This window comes from Manis pentadactyla, chromosome 16 (assembly GCF_030020395.1).
Source record: "Manis pentadactyla isolate mManPen7 chromosome 16, mManPen7.hap1, whole genome shotgun sequence".
Lineage (NCBI taxonomy): Eukaryota > Metazoa > Chordata > Mammalia > Pholidota > Manidae > Manis > Manis pentadactyla.
Window position 1 is genome coordinate 21524428 of NC_080034.1, and position 26648 is coordinate 21551075.

At 37.9% G+C, this 26648-nt stretch overlaps 1 protein-coding gene across 1 annotated transcript in view; it reads left to right on the plus strand.

The window, feature by feature from the left end:
- Nucleotides 1–26648, plus strand: part of PKHD1 (PKHD1 ciliary IPT domain containing fibrocystin/polyductin) — a 453696-nt gene that overhangs the window by 260126 nt on the left and 166922 nt on the right. The window contains exon 53 of the mRNA XM_036916397.2: nt 25725–25838. Coding sequence (XP_036772292.2) covers nt 25725–25838 — 114 coding nt within the window. The remainder of the gene's footprint in view (nt 1–25724; nt 25839–26648) is intronic.

Sequence of the window (26648 nt, forward strand, 5' to 3'; positions counted from 1 at the left end):
GTGGAGTATTAATCAGGTCTGGCACATTGGCCTATCAAAACAGAAAACATGAATTGCTATAGGTAGACTGTGTACTTGGGACTGTTGTATACAATGTATACAATGTACTTGGGCAGTAAGTATACAATGATGAAAAACATGTACCCTGCCCCCAAATGAACTGCTTTTGACCTTAGTAAGGCATTCTGCTTTGACCCCAAAATAGGAGATTGAAAGAGAATTCCCAGAAACAACAATACCTTATCTCAAAGGAATAAATCTCTGACAGCAAGGAAATATTTAGATATTGTTGTTCAGTAGCATCCAAATTTCAGACACTCCGGTCAGAGGGATTTCTAGGCTCGGCTACTTTTTTTTTTTTTTAATTGGAATATAGTTGATATATATATATGTGTGTGTATATATATATGTATGTGTGTGTGTGTGTGTGTAATATTAGATTGGTTTCAGATGTACAGCATGTATAATTATATACATTCCTGAATGTTCACCACAATAAATGCAGTCCCCACTGCCACCATACCAAGATATCACAATATTATTGGTTATATTGGTTATATTCTCTATGCTGTACTTTCATTGCTATGAGTAATTAATTTTTTAAAAATTTTTTTATTTGAGAGGGCATCTCTCATATTTATTGATCAAATGGTTGTTAACGACAATAAAATTCTGTATAGGGGAGTCAATGCTCAATGCACAATCATTAGTCCACCCCAAGCCTAATTTTCGTCATTCTCCAATCCTCTGAGGCATAACAAACAAGTTCTTACATGTAGAACAAATTCTCACATAATGAATAAGTTACATAGTGAACAGTACAAGGGCAGTCATCACAGAAACTTTCAGTTTTGATCATGCATTATGAACTATAAACAATCAGGTCAAATATGAATATTCGTATGATTTTTATACTTGATTTATATGTGAATCCCACATTTCTCCCTTATTATTATTATTATTATTATTTTTATTTTTAATAAAATGCTGAAGTGGTAGGTAGATGCAAGATAAAGGTAGAAAACAGTTTAGTGCTGTAAGAGAGCAAATGTAGATGATCAGGTGTGTGCCTATAGACTAAGTATTAATCCAAGTTAGACAAGGGCAACAAAATATCCAAGGATGCAGAAGATTTCTCTCAAAACAGGGGGGGTGAGGTTCTAAGCCTCACCTCTGCTGCTCCCCATTTTCTCACCTGATGGCCCCCCTGCGACTGTGCCTGTCTTAGGTTGTTCCTCCCTTGAGGAATCTTACCCATCTCTGGCTAACCAGTCATCTTCCGGGGCCATACAGGGAAATGTAAAGTTGGTAAGTGAGAGAGAAGCCTTATTGTTTGAAAAGGTTAGCTTTTTACTTCTTTGCATATTAATGCCCTGTGGCTTCTATGCCCAGCATTTGTCTTGAGGTATCTTTACCACTTGGAAGAATTATGATACTCAGTAAATTCGATATGACGCACGAATTCTATTTAAGGGTTGTAATTAGGAAGGAAGAAGAAAAGCTATAGGAGTAGAAGATGGAATAAAACATAGGAAGATTGATAATTTCTTTGACATATCTTCTTGTAGAGTAACTTCAGCATGGATAGGTTTTAAACTACAAATCAAATTGTGTACACACATTAACATAATAGGAGTATAGTTACATAATCAAAGCATACCTGTAATTACCAGCCATCTCCAGTGAAACCAAGAAAACCAGTTAGGTACCCTAGGCATTTGTGAAAACTTATCTATGGTATGGTGGATATTGTCCAACAGAGCTTGAACAGTCTGAGAGAAATCAGACAAATTAAAACAACCCATTCCTGGGGAATGTTCACATCCCATATGTTCTTTTAACAGTAGATAGTCTGTAGTCGTAAGATTTTGGAGCGCTACAATTTGCACTTCTCCTAATTCTTGGTTGAGTTCCGACAGTATAGATCCAGTCAAATTTGTTGTTTTACTGTATGCACAGGCCAGCTTAGATATCTCCTTCTTCATTCCAATGGCAAGTCCAGGAACCGGTGGGATGAATGCAGCTACAACTGCAGCATCGCCTGTATCTTTGTTGAGGTTTTTTGATGATCATCTTCTGGTATGACTCTTCCAGAGAGTGCTGATGTTGGAAGTTCTTCTTCATATCTTATCTTAGTTCATTTTCGGGGTAGCCCAATTAGGCTTTGATCCTCTGTATAAACACAAACAGACCCTTTGCCCACACTTTGATATGCCCTTTATACCATTGTGTAGAACTCATTGGAGGTCACCACACAGGAACTGCTTTTTTTTTTTTTTAAGAGAAAGGAATATTATTAGAAAAATGTACCTCCATAGCCGATCATCTGACACCCTTTAAGAGATCAAAATTAAGGATATTTAAAGCATGCATTAATCGTTGATTTACAGTTAGTTTTATCCAATCAGGGAGTAATCCCCCTTTTCTTTCTTTCTTTCTTTTTTTTGTTATCATTAATCTACACTTACATGAAGAATATTATGTTTACTAGGCTCTCCCCTATACCAGGTCCCCCCTATAAACCCCTTTACAGTCACTGTCCATCAGCGTAGCAAAATGTTGTAGAATCACTACTTGTCTTCTCTGTGTTGTACAGCCCTCCCCTTTCTCCCACCCACCCCATGCATGCTGATCTTAATACCCCTCTTCTTCTCCCACCCCTTGTCCCTCCCTACCCACCCATCCTCCCCAGTCCCTTTCCCTTTGGTACCTGTTAGTCCATTCTTGGGTTCTGTGATTCTGCTGATGTTTTGTTCCTTCAGTTTTTCCTTTGTTCTTATACTCCACAGATGAGTGAAATCATTTGGTATTTCTCTTTCTCTGCTTGGCTTATTTCACTGATCATAATACCCTCTAGCTCCATCCATGTTGTTGCAAATGGTAGGATTTGCCCTCTTCATATGGCTGAGTAGTATTCCATTGTGTATATGTACCACATCTTCTTTATCCATTCATCTACCGATGGACATTTAGGTTGCTTCCAATTCTTGTCTATTGTAAATAGTGCTGCGATAAACATAGGGGTGCATCTGTCTTTCTCAAACTTGATTGCTGCGTTCTTAGGGTAAATTCCTAGGAGTGGAATTCCTGGGTCAAATGGTAAGTCTGTTTTGAGCATTTTGAGGAACCTCCATACTGCTTTCCACAATGATTGAACTAACTTACATTCCCACCAGCAGTGTAGGAGGGTTCCCCTTTCTCCACAACCTCGCCAACATTTGTTGTTGTTTGTCTTTTGGATGGTAGCCATCCTTACTGGTGTGAGGTGATACCTCATTGTAGTTTTAATTTGCATTTCTCTGATAATTAGCAATGTGGAGCATCTTTTCATGTGTCTGTTGGCCATCTGTATTTCTTTTTTGGAGAACTGTCTGTTCAGTTCCTCTGCCCATTTTTTAATTGGGTTATTTGTTTTTTGTTTGTTGAGGCGTGTGAGCTCTTTATATATTCTGGACGTCAAGCCTTTATCGGATGTGTCATTTTCAAATATATTCTCCCATACTGTAGGGTTCCTATTTGTTCTATTGATGGTGTCTTTTGCTGTACTGAAGCTTTTCAGCTTAATATAGTCCCACTTATTCATTTTTGCTGTTGTTTTCCTTGCCCGGGGAGATATGTTCAAGAAGAGGTCACTCATGTTTATGTCTAAGAGGTTTTTGCCTATGTTTTTTTCCAAGAGTTTAATGGTTTCATGACTTACATTCAGGTCTTTGATCCATTTTGAGTTTACTTTTGTATATGGGGTTAGACAATGGTCCAGTTTCATTCTCCTACATGTAGCTGTCCAGTTTTGTCAGCACCATCTGTTGAAGAGACTGTCATTTTGCCATTGTATGTCCATGGCTCTTTTATCGAATATTAATTGACCATATATGTTTGGGTTAATGTCTGGAGTCTCTAGTCTGTTCCACTGGTCTGTGGCTCTGTTCTTGTGCCAGTACCAAATTGTATTGATTTCTATGGCTTTATAGTAGAGCTTGAAGTTGGGGAGTGAGATCCCCCCTACTTTATTCTTCTTTCTCAGGAATGCTTTGGCTATTTGGGGTCTTTGGTGTTTCCATATGAATTTTTGAATTATTTGTTCCAGTTCATTGAAGAATGTTGCTGGTAATTTGATAGGGATTGCATCAAATCTGTATATTACTTTGGGCAGGATGGCCATTTTGACGATATTAATTCTTCCTAGCCATGAGCATGGGATGAGTTTCCATTTGTTATTGTCCCCTTTAATTTCTCTTAAGAGTGACTTGTAGTTTTCAGAGTATAGGTCTTTCACTTCTTTGGTTAGGTTTATTCCTAGGTATTTTACTTTTTTTGATGCAATTGTGAATGGAATTATTTTCCTGATTTCTCTTTCTATTGGTTCATTGTTAGTGTATAGGAAAGCTACAGATTTCTGTGTGTTAATTTTGTATCCTGCAACTTTGCTGTATTCCGATATCAGTTCTAGTAGTTTTGGGGTGGAGTCTTTAGGTTTTTTATGTACAATATCTTGTCATCATGTCATCTGCAAATAGTGACAGTTTAACTTCTTCTTTACCAATCTGGATTCCTTGTATTTCTTTGTTTTGTCTGATTGCCGTGGCTAGGACCTCCAGTACTATGTTAAGTAACAGTGGGGAGAGTGGGCATCCCTGTCTAGTTCCTGATCTCAGAGGAAAAGCTTTCAGCTTCTCGCTGTTCAGTATAATGTTGGTTGGGGATTTATGATATATGGCCTTTACTATGTTGAGGTACTTGCCCTCTATTCCCATTTTGCTGAGAGTCTTTATCATGAATGGATGTTGAATTTTGTCAATTGTTTTTCTGCATCTATGGAGATGATCATGTGGTTTTTGTCTTTCTTTTTGTTGATGTGGTTGATGATGTTGATGGATTTTCAAATGTTGTACCATCCTTGCATCCCTGGGATGAATCCCTCTTGGTCATGGTCCTCTTGAAATACTTTTGAATTCGGTTTGCTAATATTTTATTAAGTATTTTTGCATCTACATTCATCAGGGATATTGGTCTGTAATTTTCTTTTTTGGTGGGGTCTTTGCCTGGTTTTGGTATTAGGGTGATGTTGGCTTCATAGAATGAGTTTGGGAGTATTCCCTCCTCTTCAATTTTTTGGAAAACTTTAAGGAGAATGGGTATTATGTCTACTCTGTGTGTCTGATAAAATTCCGAGGTAAATCCGTCCGGCCCGGGGGTTTTGTTCTTGGGTAGTTTTTTGATTACTGTTTCAATTTCTTTGCGCATAATTGGTTTGTTTGACTTTTGTGTTTCTTCCTGGGTCAGTCTTGGAAGGTTGTATTTTTCTAGGAAGTTGTCCATTTCTTCTAGGTTTTCCAGCTTGTTGGCATATAGGTTTTCTTAGTAGTCTTTAATAATTCTTTGTATTTCTGTGGAGTCTGTTGTGATTTTTCCATTGTCATTTCTGATTCTGTTGATTTGTGTTGATTCTTTTTTCTCTTAATAAGTTTGGCTAGAGGCTTATCTATTTTGTTTATTTTCTCAAAGAACCAGCTCTTGGTTTCATTGATTTTTGCTATTGTTTTATTCTTCTCAATTTCATTAATTTCTTCTCTGATCTTTATTATGTCCCTCCTTCTGGTGACTTTAGGCCTCATTTGTTCTTTTTTTTCCAATTTCGATAATTGTGATGTTAGACTATTCATTTGGGATTGTTCTTCCTTCTTCAAGTGTGCCTGGATTACTATATTCTTTCGTCTTAAGACTGCTTTCGCTGCGTCCCACAGGTGTTGGGGCTTTGTGTTGTTGTTGTCATTTGTTTCTATAATTTCCTTGATCTCTATTTTAATTTGTTCGTTGATCCATTGATTATTTAGGAACATGTTGTTAAGCCTCCATGTGTTTGTGAGCCTTTTTGTTTTCTTTGTAGAATTTATTTCTAGTTTTATACCTTTGTGGTCTGAAAAGTTGGTTGGTAGAATTTCAATATTTTGGATTTTACTGAGGCTCTTTTTGTGGGGTAGTATGTGGTCTATTCTGGAGAATGTTCCATGTGCACTTGAGAAGAATGTATATCCTGTTGCTTTTGGATGTAGAGTTCTATAGGTGTCTTTTAGGTCCATCTGTTCTAGTGTGTTGTTCAGTGCCTCTGTGTCCTTACTTATTTTCTGTCTGGTGGATCTATCCTTTGGGGTGAGTGGTGTGTTGAAGTCTCCTAAAATGAATGCATTGCATTCTATTTCCTCTTTAAGTTCTGTTAGTATTTGTTTCACATATGCTGGTGCTCCTGTGTTGGGTGCATATATATTTAGAATGGTTATATCCTCTTGTTGGACTGAACCCTTTATCATTATGTAATATCCTTTTTAATCTCTTATTACTTTCTTTGTTTTGAAGTCAATTTTTTCTGATACTAGTACTGCAATCCCCGCTTTTGTCTCTCTATCATTTGCCTGAAATATGTTTTTCCATCCCTTGACTTTTAGTCTGTGCATGTCTTTGGCTTTGAGGTGAGTTTCTTGTAAGCAGCATATAGATGGGTCTTGCTTTTTTATCCATTCTATTACACTGTGTCTTTTGATTGGTGCATTAAGTTCATTTACATTTAGGGTGACTATTGAAAGATATGTACTTATAGCCATTGCAGGCTTTAGATTCGTGGTTACCAAAGGTTCAAGGTTAGCCTCTTTAGTATTTTACTGCCTAACTTAGCTCGCTTATTGAGCTGTTATATACACTGTCTGGAGATTCTTTTCTTCTCTCCCTTCTTATTCCTCCTCCTCCATTCTTCCTATGTTGGGTGTTTTGTTCTGTGCTCTTTCTAGGAGTGCTCCCATCTAGAGCAGTCCCTCTAAAATACCCTGTAGAGGTGGTTTGTGGGAGGCAAATTCCCTCAGCTTTTGTTTGTCTGAGAATTGTTTAATCCTGCCATCATATTTAAATGATAGTCGTGCTGGATACAGTATCCTTGGTTCAAGGCCATTCTGTTTCATTGCATTAAATATATCATGCCATTCTCTTCTGGCCTGTAGGGTTTCTGTTGAGAAGTCTGATGTTAGCCTGATGGGTTTTCCTTTATAGGTGACCTTTTTCTCTCTAGCTGCCTTTAAAACTCTTTCCTTGTCCTTGATCTTTGCCATTTTAATTATTATGTGTCTTGGTGTTGTCCTCCTTGGATCATTTCTGTTGGGGGTTCTGTGTATTTCTGTGGTCTGTTCAATTGTTTCCTCCCCCAGTTTGGGAAAGTTTTCAGCAATTATTTCTTCAAAGATACTTTCCATCCCTTTTCCTCTCTCTTCTTCTTGAAGTACCCCTATAATATGGATATTGTTCCTTTTGGATTGGTCACACAGCTCTCTTAATATTGTTTCATTCCTGGAGATCCTTTTATCTCTCTCTATGTCAGCTTCTATGCGTTCCTGTTCTCTGGTTTCTATTCCATCAATGGCCTCTTGCATCCTATCTATTCTGCTTATAAACCCTTCCAGAGTTTGTTTCATTTCTGTAATCTCTTTTCTGGCATCTGTGATCTCCCTCCGGACGTCATCCCATATCTCTTGGGTATTTCTCTGCATCTCTGTCAGCATGTTTATGATTTTTATTTTGAATTCTTTGTCAGGAAGACTGGTTAGGTCTGTCTCCTTCTCTGGTGTTGCCTCCGTGATCTTTGTCTGCCTGTAGTTTTGCCTTCTCATGGTGATAGGAATAGTTTGCAGAACTGGGACGAGTGACGGCTGGAAGGACTTCCTTTCTTGTTGGTTTGTGGCCCTCCTCTCCTGGGAGAACAGCGACCTCTAGTGGCTTGTGCTGGGTAGCTGCACGCAGACAGGGCTTCTGCTGCCTGCCTGGCTGCTATGGAGTTTATCTCCGCTGTTGCTGTGGGCGTGGCCTGGCTGGGGCCTCTACTCCAAAGTGGTGGAGTTGCATTGGAGGGGGAGCGGCTGGGAGGCTACTTATCTCTGTGAGGGTCCTCCATGCTCCCTGCTTCCCAGGGGATTAGAGTGCCCAGAGATCCCCGGATTCCCTACCTCTGGACTAAGTGTCCTGCCCTGCCCCTTTAAGACTTCCAAAAAGCACTCTCTAAAAGAAAACAACAACAACAACAACAACAACAAAAATGGCCACTCGCTTTTCTTTTGTCCTCCGGCGCCGGCCTTGGTCCCCACTCACTGGTCTTGTTGCCCTGTTTCCCTAGTATCCAGGACCCCATGCATGCACTTTGTCTGTGCTCTGGTCCAGATGGCTGGGGCTGGGTGTTCAGCAGTCCTGGCTCCTTCCGTCCAGCTGTGCCTCCTCTCCTCCCGCCGGGAGCTGGGGGGAGGGGCACTCAGGTCCCGCCGGGCTGGTGCTTGTATCTTACCCCCTTTGCGAGGTGCTGGGTTCTCGCAGGTGTGGATGTGGTCTGGATGTTGTCCTGTGTCCTCTGGTCTCTATTCTAGGAAGGGTTGTCTTTGTTATATTTTCATAGATATATGTGGTTTGGAGAGGAGATTTCCGCTGCTCTACTCACGCCGCCATCTTGGCTCCAACTCTCGGCTACTTTTTCAAAGCTTAAGTCACTATAACAACATTCCTGAAAAATTATGATCAAGCCTCTTCTTGAAAACTTCTAGTGACAGAAAATCAAAACACTTTTAAGACAACCTATCCTCAATTTTAAAAATCCTGTTAGATTTGTTTTCTTTCTATTAAGCCCTTCCATTTTTCTCTAATTTCTGTTGGTTCAGGTTATTTTATTTTACTCATACAGGACAAGTGTCAAAGTCCCTTCCATTGAATAGCCTTTCATTCACATTTTCTTGAATCTTCTCTTTTTCAGGTTATGCAATTTCCTATTACTCTAATCACAGTTAAGTCATAGTTATTTTCATCACAGTTATTATTGTTATGTAGTTATGGTTATATCATTTTTTATCATTATTGATGTTTTAAAACAATTTTTATTTTTTCAGTCTATTGTACAAAATTGGAAAATCCAGGAAAGGAAATAGAAAGCTATAAAGAAATGAAATAATCACTCATGTTTCCAGTATAAAGATAACCACAAAAAAGAAGATAACCACAGTTAATGTTTTTAGTCTTGTCTTAAAGTAATTTTTGACCTACACATACATGCATGTACACATACACACATATACTTCTGGTCCTCTGTTGACCATGTGAGAACTTCACCTACTCATCCCATTTACAGGACACAATTTTAATAGATTTACTATTCCACCATGTGAATGTATACATGTACATACATGTATACTAATTTAGTTAACCATTTTTCTGATGTTGCACATCAAAGTTATTTCAGATTTTTCTGTCCTTGTTACTTATCTGCAGTATACATCTTAGCATTTGAATCATCATTCCTACCCCTGATTATTTCCTTAGAATAGATTTTTATTAGTGGAATTAATGGGCCAAGGATAAGTGCACATTTTAAGGTCCTTGAAACTTACTGTCAAAATGCTTTCCAGAAAGATTTTTACAAATTTGCACTTTCTCCACATTTCTCAGTTATAAGAATGCCTCACATTTCTTAAACATTGCCTCTAAACACACCTCTGCTTTGTTTAATTCCTCTAAGAGAAACAATCTGGAGGAAAACTATTCCCAGTTGGGCAGTGATTTATTCTTGTGCAAGGGCAGTCATCACAGAAACTTTCGGTTTTGATCACACATTATGAACTATAAACGATCAGGTCAAATATGAATATTCGTTTGATTTTTATACTTGATTTATATGTGAATCCCACATTTCTCCCTTATTATTATTATTATTATTATTATTATTTTAATAAAATGCTGAAGTGGTAGGTAGATGCAAGAAAAAGGTAGAAAACATAGTTTTGTGCTGTAAGAGGGCAAATGTAGATGATCAGGTGTGTGCCTATAGACTAAGTATTAATCCAAGCTAGACAAGGGCAACAAAACATCCACGGATGCAGAAGATTTCTCTCATAACAGGGGGGGTGACGTTCTAAGCCTCACCTCTGTTGATCCCCAATTTCTCACCTGATGGCCCCCCTGCGACTGTGCCTGTCTTAGGTTGTTCCTCCCTTGAGGAATCTTACCCGTCTCTGGCTAACCAGTCATCTTCCAGGGGCATACAGGGGAATGTAAAGTTGGTAAGTGAGAGAGAAGCAATATTCTTTGAAAAGGTTAGCTTTTTACTTCTTTGCAGATTTATGCCCTGTGGCTTCTATGCCCAGCATTTGTCTTGAGGTATCTTTACTGCTTGGAAGAATTATGGTACTTGGTAATTTCAATATTAGGCATGAATTCTATTTAAGGGTTGTAATTAGGAAGGAATAAGAAAAGCTATAGAAGTAGCAGACGGAAGAAAACATGGGAAGATTGATTATTTGTTTGACATATCTTCTTGTAGAGTAACATAAGCATGTATAGGTTTTAAACTACTAATTAAATTGCATACACACATTAACATAATAGGAATGCAGCTACATAACCAAAGCAGGCCTACAAAGCAGGCCTACAATTACCAGCCATCTCCAGTGAAATCAAAAAAACCAGTTAGGCACCCTAGGCATTTGTGAAAACTTATCAATGATATGATGGATATTGTCTAACTGAAGTTATTTGAATAGTTTGAGAAAAATCAGACAAATTAAAACAACACTTTCCTGGGAACTGTTCCCATCCCATATATTCTTTTAACAGTAGATAGTCTATAGTTGCAAATTTTGGAGCACAACAACTTGCACTTCTCCTAATTCTTGGTTGAGTTCCGACAGTATAGATCCAGTCAAATTTGTTTTACTGTATGCACAGGCCAGCTTAGATGTCTCCTTCTTCATTCCAATGGCAAGTCCAGGAACCGGTGGGATGAATGCAGCTACAACTGCAGCATCGCCTGTATCTTTGTTGAGGTTTTTTGATGATCATCTTCTGGAATGACTCTTCCAGAGAATGTTGATGTTGGAAGTTCTTCTTCATATCGTATCTTAATTCATTTTCTGGGTAGCCCAATTAGGCTTTGATCCTCTGTATAAACACAAAGAAACCCTTTGCCCACACTTTGATTTGCCCTTTATACCATTGTGAAGAACTTATTGGAGATCACCACACAGGAACTGCTTTTTTTTTTTAAGAGAAAGGAATATCTTCAGAAAAATGTATTTCCAGGCAGTGATTTATTCTGAGCCAAGTGAAATGAGTATAGCAGTTAACAGCATGGACTCCAAGTTAGAGGGCTTGGGATCAAATCCAGCTTGGTTTCCTACTTGCTATTTGATCTCTGGACAAATCAGCCTCTGGACACATCCACTTCTTCACCCATTAAGTATGTGGTAGCAATAGAACCTTCATTGGAGGGATGTTGAAACCATTAAATGAATAGTTCCTGCTAAGGGCTTGGCATTTTATAGATGTTTAATAAATGTTAGTTTATCTGTCAGGGTGCTTACAGGAAATAGATGGTATATGGATTTGGGCAGTTTAGGGAACCATTTACAAAATCCAAAGGGCTGGGGCCTATCCCAGGGCTAGTAACAGCAGAGTATCCTTACCACCGTTTGCCTTAAAGGAGTGAGAAAAATAAGTCATTACTGGATTAGAGATGGAGGGATATGCGTGGAGGTGGTTGCCAGACAGTGACATGACCTTGGGCAGGGCTGGGGCTTATTCAGTACAGAGAGTGAAACACACTACTTTTACTCTCTTTCTGCCCTTGTCTCCCACTCACGCTACCATTTGGCCAAACCCAGCTGGAATTCGGAGTAGAAGAAAGCTCACTGCTGTAGAGCATGCAGATCAGCAGCACCCTGGGGACCCAGCAGAGGAAAGGAGGGCGGAGTTTGGAAGTGGAGGTGTTATTGGAAGCTCTGAGCACAGTCAGCTTCCAACTACTGTAATAGATAGGATTCTTCTGTGATGACAGCCAACGAGTAAACTGGCTTCTTCTCCCAGCATGACATGCTGTTGTCCTGCCAACGTACTGTCGATGCTGATCCCTACTCTTTTTATGGGTGCCGCCTCACATATGCATCACACATTATACACTTTGTTTTCCTTTGAGTTTTAGGGGAATCAAAGTGCAATACCTTTTTACTTAGCTTTCTGTTTTATAATTTCAGTCCAGCTTTCCACAATGAGGAGATACTTCTGGATTATGACCTTTTCCTCCCAGATTACTATAGTTGGCTCCTTTGTTTAATATTCTGTAAAAGCCTCATCCAGTTAACCAACCAAAGTATTTAACAACTCTCTGATTTCTTCTTGTTATTAGAAAAGGTATTTCAGGTTGACATCTACTGCTCAGACTGGTCATTTTTAGGTTTCGGAGGCCACTTACTACTATACTAAAAAGTTGTCTGCAAATCTGTACCTTTGAAGGGAAGTGACACTGTACTACTTTCCAGTTTTGGTTTACACATTTCGTATCTTACTTTAAAATGTGTCCATTCCCAAATCTTCTTTTATCCATTACTAGACAATGGTGTATTTTTTCCCCCTGTTTTGTCTATGTGTTCAGGCCTAAAGATTGATTATTAGAACCCATCTGCCCAATCCTATGTACGTTATACCTGAAGGAAGACTTTCAACCCATCTGTCCAATTCTACCACATTCTAAAGAAATCTCAACATGAATAGATAATAAGACTGCTTAGTAAACAAACAATACATGTGGACATTGGCACAGAACGTTACCAGGGTATGTCTGCTGTTTGATGCCATTTGATCCAAGTCCCAACATTATGGAATTATAATTCTTGGTGGTTCTGCTTTTAACTCAGTTGGTGCTGGCAAAAGGTATTGATTGACGATTAGCTCAGTAGAATCATAGAACGCTATAGAATTAGAAGTTGAAGATCAAAGCTTTTCATCTGCATCACGATTGCCAAATTCTGTTCCATGATTGTGTTATTAATCTGATAAAACACTTGAGATAAGCTTAAAGTATGTCACTTGTGTGTTTATGCTATCCTTCATCATCTGCTCATTGCTTCCTGTGTGCCAAGTAGCATGGGAGAAGTTGGGTGTATAGAAATAGAAGTACGGACCCTCACTTTCAAGAGATGTCTCAATAAAATAGTGGAGACAAGTGAAAATAAAATTGGAAGAGTCCCCTCTTCCAACCTGGAGGGGACTTAAACATAAAGGGAGAGATCTGAAAAGGCACATATTTGTGGATGAACATTATACCTCCAGGAAATCATAGGGAGTGGGTATGTCTGGATTGCAGAATTTATAAAATGGTGGTAGCTGATGAAGGTTCTTGGCCTTCCATTAGGTTAGGGCACTTGGATTTTATCATGACAACAGTGGGTAGCCATGGAATAGATTGAAGCAGCAGAGTGACATGATTAGATTTAGGTCTTAGAAAGATCCCTCCTGGCAGTGTGGGGGGTATATCAGAAGGGGCACAGTGAAGAGCAAGAAGGCAACTGAGGTGTTTCAGGAAAGAAATTGTAAAGAATTGAATTAAGACATTGGAGTTAAAGAAAAAGAATCAAATAGAGAAATTTTGAAGAGGTAAAAAAATCACTAGAACCTAGTACCAATTTTGAGATGAGGGGAGAAGGAGTTTTTAAAGGTACATCCTAGGTTTCAGGTTGAGTGATACGGTCAATGGGGGTGCCAGGATGGAATCTCTTTTCTACAACATCTTAACTGAGTTACTATGGGTAAGTGACAGGAGCTCAGTTTCTTTACCTTCAAAATAGGAATAATAATAGTTTTTATTGCACAGGGTTTTATGACAATTAAACAAGTTAATATTTATTAAGGTACTGGCACAGTGTTAGGCACATAGGAAGCCCTTACAGTGGTTTGTTGAGTACCTACTCATCCATCTCAGGTTTAGATTTCAACAGAATGTTTAAATGAGACCATATAGAGGACAAATGGATTTATGAAAAAGCAGAGGAGAGAGGGCTCTACTAAAAATATATGTATTTGGGGTTATCAGCCCAAATGTGAAATCAAAGGTATAAGATAGGGAAGAAAAAACAACCCAAACTGAAATTTTGGGGGAGCACCAGTCTCTTAAGGTTGGAAGAAGAAGCTGAGTTTGAGGGGAATATAACTGAAACAGCAATGCAGGCAGAAGGAAAATGAAATGACAAGGAAATGATGTTTTACAACAAAGGAGGTAACAAGAAAAAGAGGGAGGTCAGTAGAGACACAGCAGAGGTAACAAAAATGTAAGAAAGGAAACTGGCCATTTTATTCTGGCTTTCTGTTTTTTTTAAATTTATTAATTTTGTTGTCATTAATCTGCAATTACATGAAGAATATTATGTTTACTAGGGTCCCCCCTTCACCAAATCCCCCCCACATACCCCATTACAGTCACTGTCCATCAGCGTAGTAAGATGCTGTAGACTCACTACTTGTCTTCTCTGTGTTGCACAGCCCTCCCCATGCCCCCCCCCCCCCACATTATACATGCTAATCATAATGCCCCCTTTCTTTTTCTCCACCCTTATCCCTCTCTTCCCTCCCTTTCTCCCCAGTCCCTTTCCCTTTGGTAACTGTTAGTCCATTCTTAGGTTCTATGATTCTGCTGCTGTTTTGTTCCTTCAGTCTTTCTTTGTTCCTATCGTCTTTGGGTTTGAGGTGAGTCTCTTGTAAGCAGCATATGGATGGATCTTGCTTTTTTATCCATTCTATTACTCTGTGTCTTTTGATTGGTGCATTCAGTCCATTTACATTTAGGGTGATTATTGAAAGGTATGTACTTATTGCCATTGCAGGCTTTAGATTCATGGTTGCCACAGGTCCAGGTTAGCTTCTTTAGTATCTTACTAAGTTAACTCACTTATTGAGCTATTTTAAACACTGTCTGGTCATTCTTTATTTTTCTCCCTTCTTATTCCTCCTCCTCTGTTCTTTATATGTTGGTTGTTTTATTCTGTGCTCTTTTGTGCTTCCTTTAACTGCTTTTGTAGGTAGTTGATTTTATTTTTTGCCTTTAGTTAGTATTTGTTTGGTCTGCTTTCTTTGCTGTGATTTTATTTTCTCTGGTGACATGTATTTAGTCTTAGGAGTGCTCCCATCTAGAGCAGTCCCTCTAAATACCCTGTAGAGGTGGTTTGTGGGAGGCAAATTCCCTCAACTTGTGCTTTTCTGGGAATTGTTTAATCCCCACTTCATATTTAAATGATAATCATGCTGGATACAGTATTCTTGGTTCAAGGCCCTTCTGTTTCATTGCATTAAATATATCATGCCATTCTCTTCTGGCCTGTAAGGTTTCTGTTGAGAAGTCTGATGATAGCCTGATGGGTTTTCCTTTGTAGGTGACCTTTTTCCTCTCTCTAACTGCCTTTAAAACTCTGTCCTTGTCCTTGACCTTTGCCATTTTAATTATTATGTGTCTTGGTGTTGTCCTTCTTGAGTCCTTTCTGTTGGGAGTTCTGTACACTTCCATGGTCTGATCGATTATTTCCTCCTCCAGTTTGGGGAAATTTTCAGCAATTATTTCTTCAAATACACTTTCTATCCCTTTCTCTCTCTCTTCTTCTGGTACCCCTATAATGCTGATATTGTTCCTTTTGGATTGGTAACACAGTTCTCTTAATATTGTTTCAGTCCTGGAGATCCTTTTATCTCTCTCTGCATCAGCTTCTATGCATTTCTGTTCTATGGTTTCTATTCCATCAATGGCCTCTTGCATCTTATCCATTCTGCTTATAAATCCTTCCAGAGTTTGTTTCATTTCTGCGATCTCCTTTCTGGCATCTGTGATCTCTCTCCGGACTTCATCCCTTAGCTCTTGCATATTTCTCTGCAGCTCCATCAGCATGGTTATGAGCTTTATTTTTAATTCTTTTTCAGGAAGACTGGTTAGGTCTATCTCCTTCTCAGGGTTTGCCTCTGTGATCTTGGTCTGTATCAATTTCTTCTGCCTTTTCATGGTGATAGATATATTTGTGGGGAGCTGGCGTGTGTGTTGGGTAAGAGAAAGTCTCTTATTGCCAGTTTGTGGCCTTCCTCTCCTGGGAGAACAGCGGCCTCTAGCAGCTTGCACTGGGCAGCTGCCTGAAGATGGGGTTTCTGATCTTTCCTGGCCGCTATGGAGTTTATTTAGCTCTGCAGTTGCTGTGGGCATGGCCTGCCTCAGGCTGCTACTCTAATATGGTGGAGCCGCATTGGAGGGGGAACAGGCAGGAGGCTGTTTATTGCAGTGAGGGGTCTCTGAGCTGTGCTGTGGGGGTTCGTGTGCCCAGAGTTCCCCAGGATTCCCTGCTGCTGGGCTAGGAGTCCTGGGGCACTTCTGTCCAGCTGTGGGGTCCCTGGCCCTTTAAGACTTTCAAAAAGCACTCGCTTTTCTTTGTCCCGGGTGCGCCGGCTGCGGGGACCAACTCACAGGTCTTACTGTCCTGTTTCCCTAGTATCCAGTATCCCATTCACTGTGTCTGCGCTCCCAGTGCGGATGGCTAGGGCTGGGTGTTTAGCAGTCCTGGGCTCCCTCTCCCTCGCCGCTCCTACTCCTCTTCTCCCACCAGGAGCTGGGGTGAGGAGTGCTCGGGTCCTGCTGGGCCGCGGCTTGTATCTTACCCCCTTCACAAGGCGCTGGGTTCTCGCAGGTGTGGATGTGGTCTGGCTGTTGTCCTGTGTCTTCTGGTCTCTCTTTTAGGGATAGTTGTATTTGTTGTATTTTCAAAAATGTATATGGTTTTGGGAGGAGATTTCTGCTGCTCTACTCACACCGCCATTTTGGTTCTCTCCCTCCTTTCTGTTTTTTTTTTTTTGCAATGGCTATCAAATACAGTTTTGATACAAAATGTTACTTTGCATGTAGAACAAATAAAAAATTCAACACATTCCTTGGGGACAGTAACTTTTAGTAAGTTCAGTGCCATTTATCTGTAACAGCTTCCTTTTTGGGGCCTTAAGATAATCTTGAGTACAGTTTGAGCATGTTATTAAATCTCATGTTTGAAAATGAACAGCTGTCCATTTTGAGTGATGTCATAAACCTTTCTATGCTTTCATGAATAACTAACTTTCTTTTGGATGATAAAATGGAATAAGTAGATATTAAGGAGAAAATAATTATTATTATTTTAATATAATAATATGAATATAAAATTATTATAATATTTCTTATGAGAAAATAAAATAATCACCTCTGATATGGTGAGTTTCCAACATTTCATTTACGGATGTATGCTTGTCTCTGTCCCCTCACTTTCTCTTTCATTGAATGGCAGCTCAGTGCCAAGCATTATTCCTGGCACTTGAGTATTCAGCAGTGAGCAAGACAGTTAAGATTCCTACTTGCCTTCTTTTGTTAGGGGAAACAGACAATGAAACACTAAAATAAATGGGAGAGATAATTTTATATGGCAATACATGCTCTGAAAGAAACTAAATAGGAGAGTGCAATAGAGTAAAGTCCAGGTTGAATCTTGGCTCCATAGACTAGATGGTAAAAACCTTTCTGAAAGGTTAATGTGGCCTCATATCATGGAGACAAAAAAAGAGATACATATGCAAAGATTTGGACAAGAGACAGAGAAGAGCTAGTGTAAAAGTTGCCAGGTGGAGGCAGGAATGTGCTCTGTTTACGTAGCTGTGAGGCAGAAAGGCAGCCATAGCAGCAGTATAGAGCAAACATTAGATGTGAGTTTCATGATGTAGACTGGATTTTAAGCTATATAGTATTGCTTTCTAAATTATTAAAGAACACAAATAAGCCTAAATTGTCCCCAAAATTGTTACTTTTTCATAATCTCATGAGTATAACTATAAGACAGAAATTAGTTTAGGATCTTCATAAATATGGAAATTCTAGAGACCTGGATTATAATTCTAGTTTAGCAACTCATTATACAACTTCCGGAAGATTCTCCAATAGCAGATGAGTAGCAGTGATATCACAGACTTCAGAGAATATGTGAATCATCTGTTTTATTGTATGGAATAGGAAACTGTGATCCAGGGAGATTATTCATTTTTTCCAAGGTCCGTAGCTGGTAACGAGTGGGCCCAGGATTAGAGGCTCTTTGAATTGGCCTCTAATTAAATACTCATCCTTCAAGCTATTGCCCAAAGACTACCATTCCTATGAGTATTTCCTGACTCCATTCAGTGGGTTTCAGTGTATCTTCTGGTCTATTCTATTAGTTCATATCAACATTATTGCATTCATTTTGTTGTTATGAAATGGTATGTTTTCACAAATGTCTTTTCTATGTCTATGTCTAATCTATCTCTAGATGATAGACCTCTTTAGAACATTTCATAACTCTAGTCCCTAGGGCAGAGTAGGCTTCTGATTATGTGCTGTGTGACTGATTGGTGTGTACATAAATGAATGGACATATCTAAGTTTGTCTTTTAGCTCAATGCCTTTTTCTTGTAACACATTCAGTCTCCCTATACTTAAATGTCCACATCTCTGAGGAAGGAATTATAGTGTTAGTATATAAGTGACTATAGTGTTTTCCCCCCTGTATAAAAGGACAAAACAAGGGTAAAACACATTGAAAAAAGTGGTGACCTTGTACAATTTCAAAGTATTTTCAATTTTTAGTTTGTCTAGGAGAGGAAAACTAAAAAAATGCTCGATTCAAAGCCTATTCAATAAACATTGGTTTGCTGATTGTAAATTTTTGTATTTCTTTGCCCATGGATAGCTGTCTGAACTGACCCTTTTCATCAGTATCTCTTCTTAGATGAGACATCATTCCTATGATTTAATGTATTCCTTATAACCTTAGATATCAACGCTGTTAACAGGGTATTGATCCAAATGCTTAACTCAATGGGGCGTTTTAATCTTATGCTTTTAAATTGCAAATGGAAAATTCTCTTGTGCTAGTTTATAGGAAGATTTTAGAAAGGATTACCAGTAATAATAAATTTGTGTCTTTAAAACTTAATAGAACCCTCCTTTATCTGTAAGTAAGTGATGACAGGCTCCACACATCAATGTCCCTGAGGACATGGCAGTTCATTGTTCCTTTGGCCTGTCACAATCAGGTCACATGATACACTGCCTAGTCACTCAGTAATTATGCTAAGAACTGGTTTTTTATCCTAAAACTTGTCACATACTGTTTTGCTGACCAGTGATGGGTATTTGTCAGCCCTGTCTCCCAGTTGTAGCCAGGAGCCTAAGGTCATCATTAGCACATGACTTTGATTGTCAGGAAATGAAGTACTAGGTATATGGAAGTTCTTTCATTGCTTCCATGATTGGGACTTTCTCAATCCTAAAGAAGAGGAAAAATCCATACACAGTTTATTGCTTTCCAAACTGACAGTTCTGTAAGACTCATTGGATGATTAAGTAATAAGAAGGACACAAACAGAGAAAAGTGTAGATTAAAACATATCCTCTAGCCTAAAGCCACAATACCCAGTAGTCAGACTCCTTGGGTAGCCAGAGAGTATCTTTGTAGTGGTTTGTTTAAAAATAATGTATTAAGTGGAATATCTACAAACATAAATATAGATATCCTCTTGCAAGTTTAACTATGATTAGAAAATAATACAAATAACCATACACTTAATGTATAAAATGAATATAAGTGTAAATAAATATCAGCAAACTAGACAGTTTGCAAATTAACTAGTGTGGATCATCAGCAACAAATCAGTTTGTGTTTACACTGACAGTCCTCAATCCACTACTAGTTAGGTAATAAAATAAAAAGATGACATCAAGGGGATGTGACTTTTAAATATAGTGCTAATCTAACTCTAAGGGCAAAAGCATAAAGCTTTGTTTTTTATAGGATCAGGAAACACTAGATTCCATTTCTATGAGTACCTAAGAAGACTGGCAGCCAGCAGTTGAATAATAGATATTTCAAAATGAGATTAAGCATGGAAATATCTGTTTCTTTTCAGATGGATATTAGTTCTCTGACAAACATTATATTAGTCTTAAATATATATATATATATATATATATGTATTTTTAAGCAAAACAGTGATATAAAAAATAATTGTTTATTCAGCTATCAGTCTGTATCATTTACAGTCATCATCTTTACTTTAATATTGTGATAGTTTCTCAACCACTGTTTCCCAAACTATTTCAGACTCTTGAAGCTCTATCACATTAACATAAAATTCCTTGGAAATTTAATACTTTTGAATTATGTAAATAAAATAATTGTTACATGTATTTGATTAATTGCTTTTGCATAGAAAAATTAAATAATTTTAAGCAAATAGGTGAATAGTGAATGAATGAAAAATTTGTTTCCTTGGTTAGAAAATGCTTGTAAGAGTGTCTGGGTTCAAGAAGAATTTATTTTCCTTGTAGTTCCTTGGGCTGGACATTAAAAAAAGTGATCCCCTAATAGTTTTACCTTTGAAATGTCTACTTTCTACCACTTTAGAAATAAGGCATTACTTGTTAGAAAGAGCTTGCCTCCTTTTTCTTAATTTCCAAATTTAAGCATTTATTTTGTAATGTTTCATGTCTCCATTGTTGCTACTATTTGTTACTATTGTTTTCTAACAGTCAGCATTATTAAAGGCACCTACTATATGCAGACATTGTGCCATGTGTCTTTTACAGGCACTAAATCATTCAACTCTCACAAAGAATGGATGCTCTTATTGTACCTGTTTTATAGTAGCAGAAATTGACACTTACAGAAATGAATTAGCTCAACATTTTTTGTGACGTTTTAAGGATGTTTATATATTTTGCAAGTGAATAAATTATATATTTACCTTTATTTTAATATTCTATCAATTATTGACAGATTGAGGAGCTTCACCAATAATAAAAATTTGTCAGCCTGACTAAAAATACTATCTGAGGGGGTTGAGCTAATTGATAGTGCCTACTGGTTGTTCCTATGACCCATTCTTATTTCTTTGGGCTGGAAGACTTCCACCCTCCTTTTTTTTTCTTCACATGTGATTGATTCTTTTAGGGAGGGATGTTTTAGGGATAAGTAGGTAAAATATACACTGAGAATAAAATCTGCTTCACAATTTAATTGGTTTAGCATGATTTGCCAGTTTGTGTCTGATAGTAAGAATGTTCTAGAGGCTCCTCTCTGAAGAAAATATAGCACGACATGAGAGAGATAGTTATGCTCCAGCTGTAAGCTCAACTTACAAAGTCATCACCATGTAACCTACTTCTGAGGACAGGAAAAATCTGTAAAATTAATTTGGGGGGTAATTTCTTAACCTATCTTTTATGTACAACCATGATATTTAAGCACTTACAAGATTAACTTGGACAGAAACACATATTATTTAGGAACACAATTTATTGCTTTGGAGTCAGTGAATAGGACCTGACAAAAAGCTTATTAGGGAGATGTGACTAAAATTTTGATCAGTATACCTTAAATACAGGCAGTTTTTTCATATCAATTATACCTCAGTAAAACTGTAAAAAAAAATTTAATGGTATGTTGCAGCAGAAAAATAAACAAAATTTTTGGACAGTCAGTTTCCATTCTTTTGATCAAGAAATTCTTAGTGGTGAGTGTCCTTGGAACATAATAATCAGTTAATAAATTTCTGTTATTGTGAAATATGACACATATGTACGGAAGTTTGTAAAACAAAAAATACAGAGCTCAGACATGAATCCATTCTAGTGGATATGTAGAGGGATCTCACAATTGTTTTAATTTGCATTTCTCTGATTTCTAATATCATTGAGCACTTTTAAAACTTGTATTGTCTTTTTGATATGTTGGTTTGGAAGTAGCTGTTCTCTTACCCTTTTTTAATGATGAATTACATGTTTTATATTGACTTACTGAAGTCGTTTGTATGCTTTGGAATGTACCTTCTGTTGGTTACGTGTGTTGAAAATATCTTTGCCTACTCTGTGGCTTACTTTTTCACTTTCTTAATGGTTATCTGCAGATAAGTAGAAACTCTTTATTTTAATATAGTTCATTTAATAAAACTTTTCTACAATGAATCGTATCTTTTGATTCAGCTATGGCCACAAGCATATGCTACATGATTCCAATCCTTTTAAATCTATTAAACTTGCTTTAGGGTGATCATATCACTATCTGTGAATGTCTTGTGCATGCTTGAACATAATATATATTCTTAATTTATAAAGAATTTATAAAATATAAATTTTCCATTTATGCCTATTATGTACTACTTTTTGTTTATTGTATGCGGAGTTATGTTTAATTTTCCAGTGTTATTGTGGATATATCTTTCTTCCTTGTAATTTCATCAAGTTTTGCTTTATTTCTTCTGAAGCTGTGGTGCTAGGCATATATATGATTAAAATTACAACACTGGTGAAATGAGTCTTTTTTACTTTGGAGTATTCCTCCATATTTCTAATTGTTTTCTGTAAGAGAATGGGTTAAAATTACCTAGTTCATTATCCCTGGGATAAAATATAGATGAACTCTGCTGGCGAAACACAGTCCCTTTTCTCAATTAGCTCCCTGTAAGCAAAGGGAGGTCGTCGGATACAAGGTGCTTAAAGTACAGTTCAGAAGTACTGAGGTACAACATGGTATGCTAGGATGGCCTTTAGAGAGCCGCTTAACCCAGATTTAGTTGACAAGGGAGGGTCCCTGAAGAGATGGCATCTAAGCTGAGCTGGGTTTGGTCTTGTTTAGGGACTTTGCACTGAGCATGTCAGGGAAACTGGGGAAAAAAGGAAGGAATTCTAAATGGACAAAGTCATCTCCAGTGAGTTGCTATTTCAAAGCATTTACACATATTTGCTATTATAAATAGATAACAGTGCAGTTTGGACATCAGTCTTTGCCTGTATTTTATACTTAATTTTTAAGACAAGTTCCTTGAAGGAGAATTACTACCATCAGGGCCACAGACATTTTTCTGCCCAAGGGGGCATCTAATTTAAGATCATAGAAGTCCTTTAGAAATAAATTACAGGAGAGCCAAGTTTTGAGGGATAATAAGGAGTTATGATGGGGGGGTGGATTAAAAGCCTAGGGAATCTCATGCACACACAGAGAGAGTGGAGGGGACGGTAAATAATTCAGTGTGGCCTGGCTTAGTTACCAGGTGTGGGGAGTCATATTGAGAGTGGGCTTAAGTGTAAACTAGGTTTATACTGATCCATCAAAGACGTTTAGTTAATAAAATAATACAAGGTCCTTTTCCCTTTTTCTTACCTTTGAAGTTCATGGAATCCATTTGTACCATCGTCCTCAAATCATTATAATGGTTATCTTTCATATACCAGAACTTATTTTCTTCCATCTCCCCAGGTGATTTTAGCATCTGGAACATATTCTGTTTCCCCTCCACTGCCCACCACTATACTAAAAAATGGCAACTTCCCTTTACTTCTTTCTTATGCCTTTATAGCATAGTGTGGTACTTATTAAGTATAAGCCCAGCTTCACCACTGATTAGCTGTGTAATTTTTGAAAAGTTACTTAACCTCTCTTTGTCTCAGTTTTCTCATGAGAACCTCCACAATATCCACCCAAGGATTTTGAGAATTAAATGAAATCATGTATGTGAAAACACCTGGCATGTTTTTGCAGCACAATGACAACGATTTGCCCTCCATTATGAGTATCTGAATTCATCCAGGTTGAAAATGCTTTTTGCTACAGTGCTGAGCAGCCGGAAAGCTTTTCAAAAGGAAGCCAGTGACGGAGGCACTGTCTCATCCTGAGAGCCTTCTCTCTGACGTGGCTACTCTCACTTAGGGACAAAGCCTGGGCTGATGAGCGTGCCTTACCTGGCTTCCATTGCTAGTTTCGAGAATAAAATGAGGACCGTGGCCTTTATGGCCTTCCATTCACCAGCTTTTGCATATTCAGGAGGCACTGCATTTTAATGCTAAATAGCATGTATTTCCTTCTCTTAGGTCCCTCTTGCCTTCTTCCTACAATCCCTGTCCTGCATCTTGCCCTCTCCTACATCACAAAAAAAAATTCAAACTCTGGGCATTTAAGATACCAAATGTTCACAGCAGAGACTAATTCTGCCCAGACTTTCTGTGAAACCCTGCGTGTGCTGCACTTTGGGGGCGCATAATTGATTTAATCTCTGATTTTAGAGCAACGGTAAACTCTTTATGGGACTCTGCATACATTTCTCTAGGGCAAAAAACTGTGCTATTTTTTTCTCTTTGGTATCTGTTTAGTGCTAGGTCCTTTTTCTTTCCGCAAGAATCTGAACTACCCTCCATGAGATAAATGAAACACAGTTGGAAAATGGCTTACTGGACAGACTTATAAGTAGATAAGAGCTACACCACACACATTTTCTTAACATTCTCCTCCTTCACTGCTCCCCTTCTTTCCGCTCTAGCACATCTTTGTTTTGGCTAAGAAGATACATGAGTCGCTAGGCTCAGGATTGGCATTACCTCCGTGGAGCATGAGAATACCTTAACGTTTCCTTGGGCACATGCAGGCTATGGGGGTTGGTCCTGGCTTGACCATTGGCCCACTCTGTGACTTCAGGCAGTTTTGCTTACCTCTCAGAGCCTTACTTTCAACAGTTCCTTGTAGCCAAATGGCTGTGAAGGCTGGATATAAAGATAGCTATGGACCAAGCTTTAAACTCACTGTGAGCCTTTCGGCCAATGACGTACCTACGGAATGCCAGCTGGGGAGAATGATTTTATAGCCCCTGAAAGACCACTTAGGCGATTTTCATTTACGATTGACTTCATACTGTATTTGGCAACCTCCGTTTGGGTTATAGATATTTTCAGGAATGTCTAAACTGGAAAGTCCCATCGGATAGCAGATGATTTTTGTCAACCACTTTGATCCCATATATATTTTGGAGACTTTCTTCTCACAAGTTGATTCTTGAAAAATGAATTCTTTGTAATAGTCTCTATACTCTAAGATATATTTTCTGAAGAAATGAACCTTTGTTAGGTCTATACTTGCTAACCTTATTTCAGCAAATTTCTCAAACAATTCTCATTCAGTAAAAGTGATCAAACTCCTCTGTCTACACCAGTGGAATAAAGTTAGAAGTAATTCCCAACTGGCCTGAGTATCATAACCTGAATGGACTGTGTCTTTATGCTGCTAAAATAATTTAGGCTTAGACCTATTATTTGATAAAACAATTAGCATCAACAGACCATTGTTCCAATCCAGACTCTTACCAGTTGGATAAATTTGGACAAGTTCCTTAATCTCTAAATCTCATTATGTATGAATTTAAAATCTAGGTATAAATCCCACTTCCTTCTCAGGTTTTCATGAGAATTAAAAGCTAAAATACATGGAAAGCAATTAGGGGATCCAGCCACAGACAGGGTGCCAGCCAGGTTTTGCTGTAATAATGCTGTGTAACAGATAATCCCCAAATCTCAGTGGCCTACAGCAACAAATATTTTTGCTCGACTTGATTGGACTTGTTTCCACCAGCTTATGTGTTCTGTTCACCTCTGCTGCCTATCTCTTCATTTAGGCACTAGAAGCTACTTAAGGAATCCTCCCTTTGTGGAAGGGAACGTCATTACAAGTGATCTGGGGAGAACTTGCCAAGCATCTTAATTCATCAACTCAGAGCTAGCGTTACTATCACATCTACCCAAAGTGCATTGGCCAAAACAAGTCACATGACCAAAGCTAACTATTAGTAGGTCAGGAAAGTATACTCTGCCCCAATGAAGAAAGAAGAGTGAATATTCACTGAAAAATAATTTAGTCTCCTTCAGAGAAGTTTACTGCATCTCATTTTTTTCCTCTCTTATTTCATCTCTGTAACATTTGGCTATTCTCCATATAGTTTACTTTACAGTAACTAGTTTTCATTCCTAAAATTAGCTCACAACTTCTCTTTTAATTTCAAATTAATTTAAATGATATGCTTTTCTTTGTACACAGGTACTTTAGAAAATCCCTTAGAAAAAGAACAAAAGCTTTTGATTCTCCTTAGAGCCTCAGAAGGAGTCTTTTGTGATCGTTTCAGTGGCATTCATATTGATCCAGGAACAATTGGTAAGACTATAATATAGTTTTTATTAAAAATGAAGTGTGTATGTATGTATGTGAGTGTATGTGTGTGAGAGAGATAGAGAAGGACCATTCACAGAATATCTACTCAATTCAAGGCACTCTTCTACATAATATATATTTATTATTTCAGTTATCAGCTTTCTTGTGACGATGTCCATTTTACAGATGTTGAAACAGACTCAAAGGGGAATAAGAGTTTGCAGAAGGATACACAGATTTACAGTGTCCAAACTTAGATTTATATCCAGATTGGTCAGACACCAAAGTCTGCCCTGAGAGTCTATGTTAGCTGCTATAAACATTATGTGATTATTGATCTATTTCTTAAATGGATAGATCTATAGATTACAAAGAAACATTCATTGTTGACAGTTTCTTCATTTGATACTGACACAATACCAATCCGTATTTTTAAATTGGCCTTCACAAGACACAGTAACTGGGACTGGCATTGTATAACCATGACGTAAGAACCATACAATATCTCATTTTAAGGGGTTGAAATACTTATCATATTTCCAGTATTTTCTCACTTTTTCTGCATGGCATTACTAATTTTGTAAGATCTGAGTGACTCAGTAAAATTTCAACAATCATGTTAGGATAGTGTGAAGTTTGGTAACCTAGTTTCATAATGTGTACCCATTACCATGTAATATTTTGATAGTGCTTTACTATTTCCAAAGGATTTCTATATACATGCTATTTATTATATCTTTTTATGAATATGAGATCCAAGAATATTTTAATTTCTTCAAGTTGACATACTAGATGGATGATGACAGGAACCTT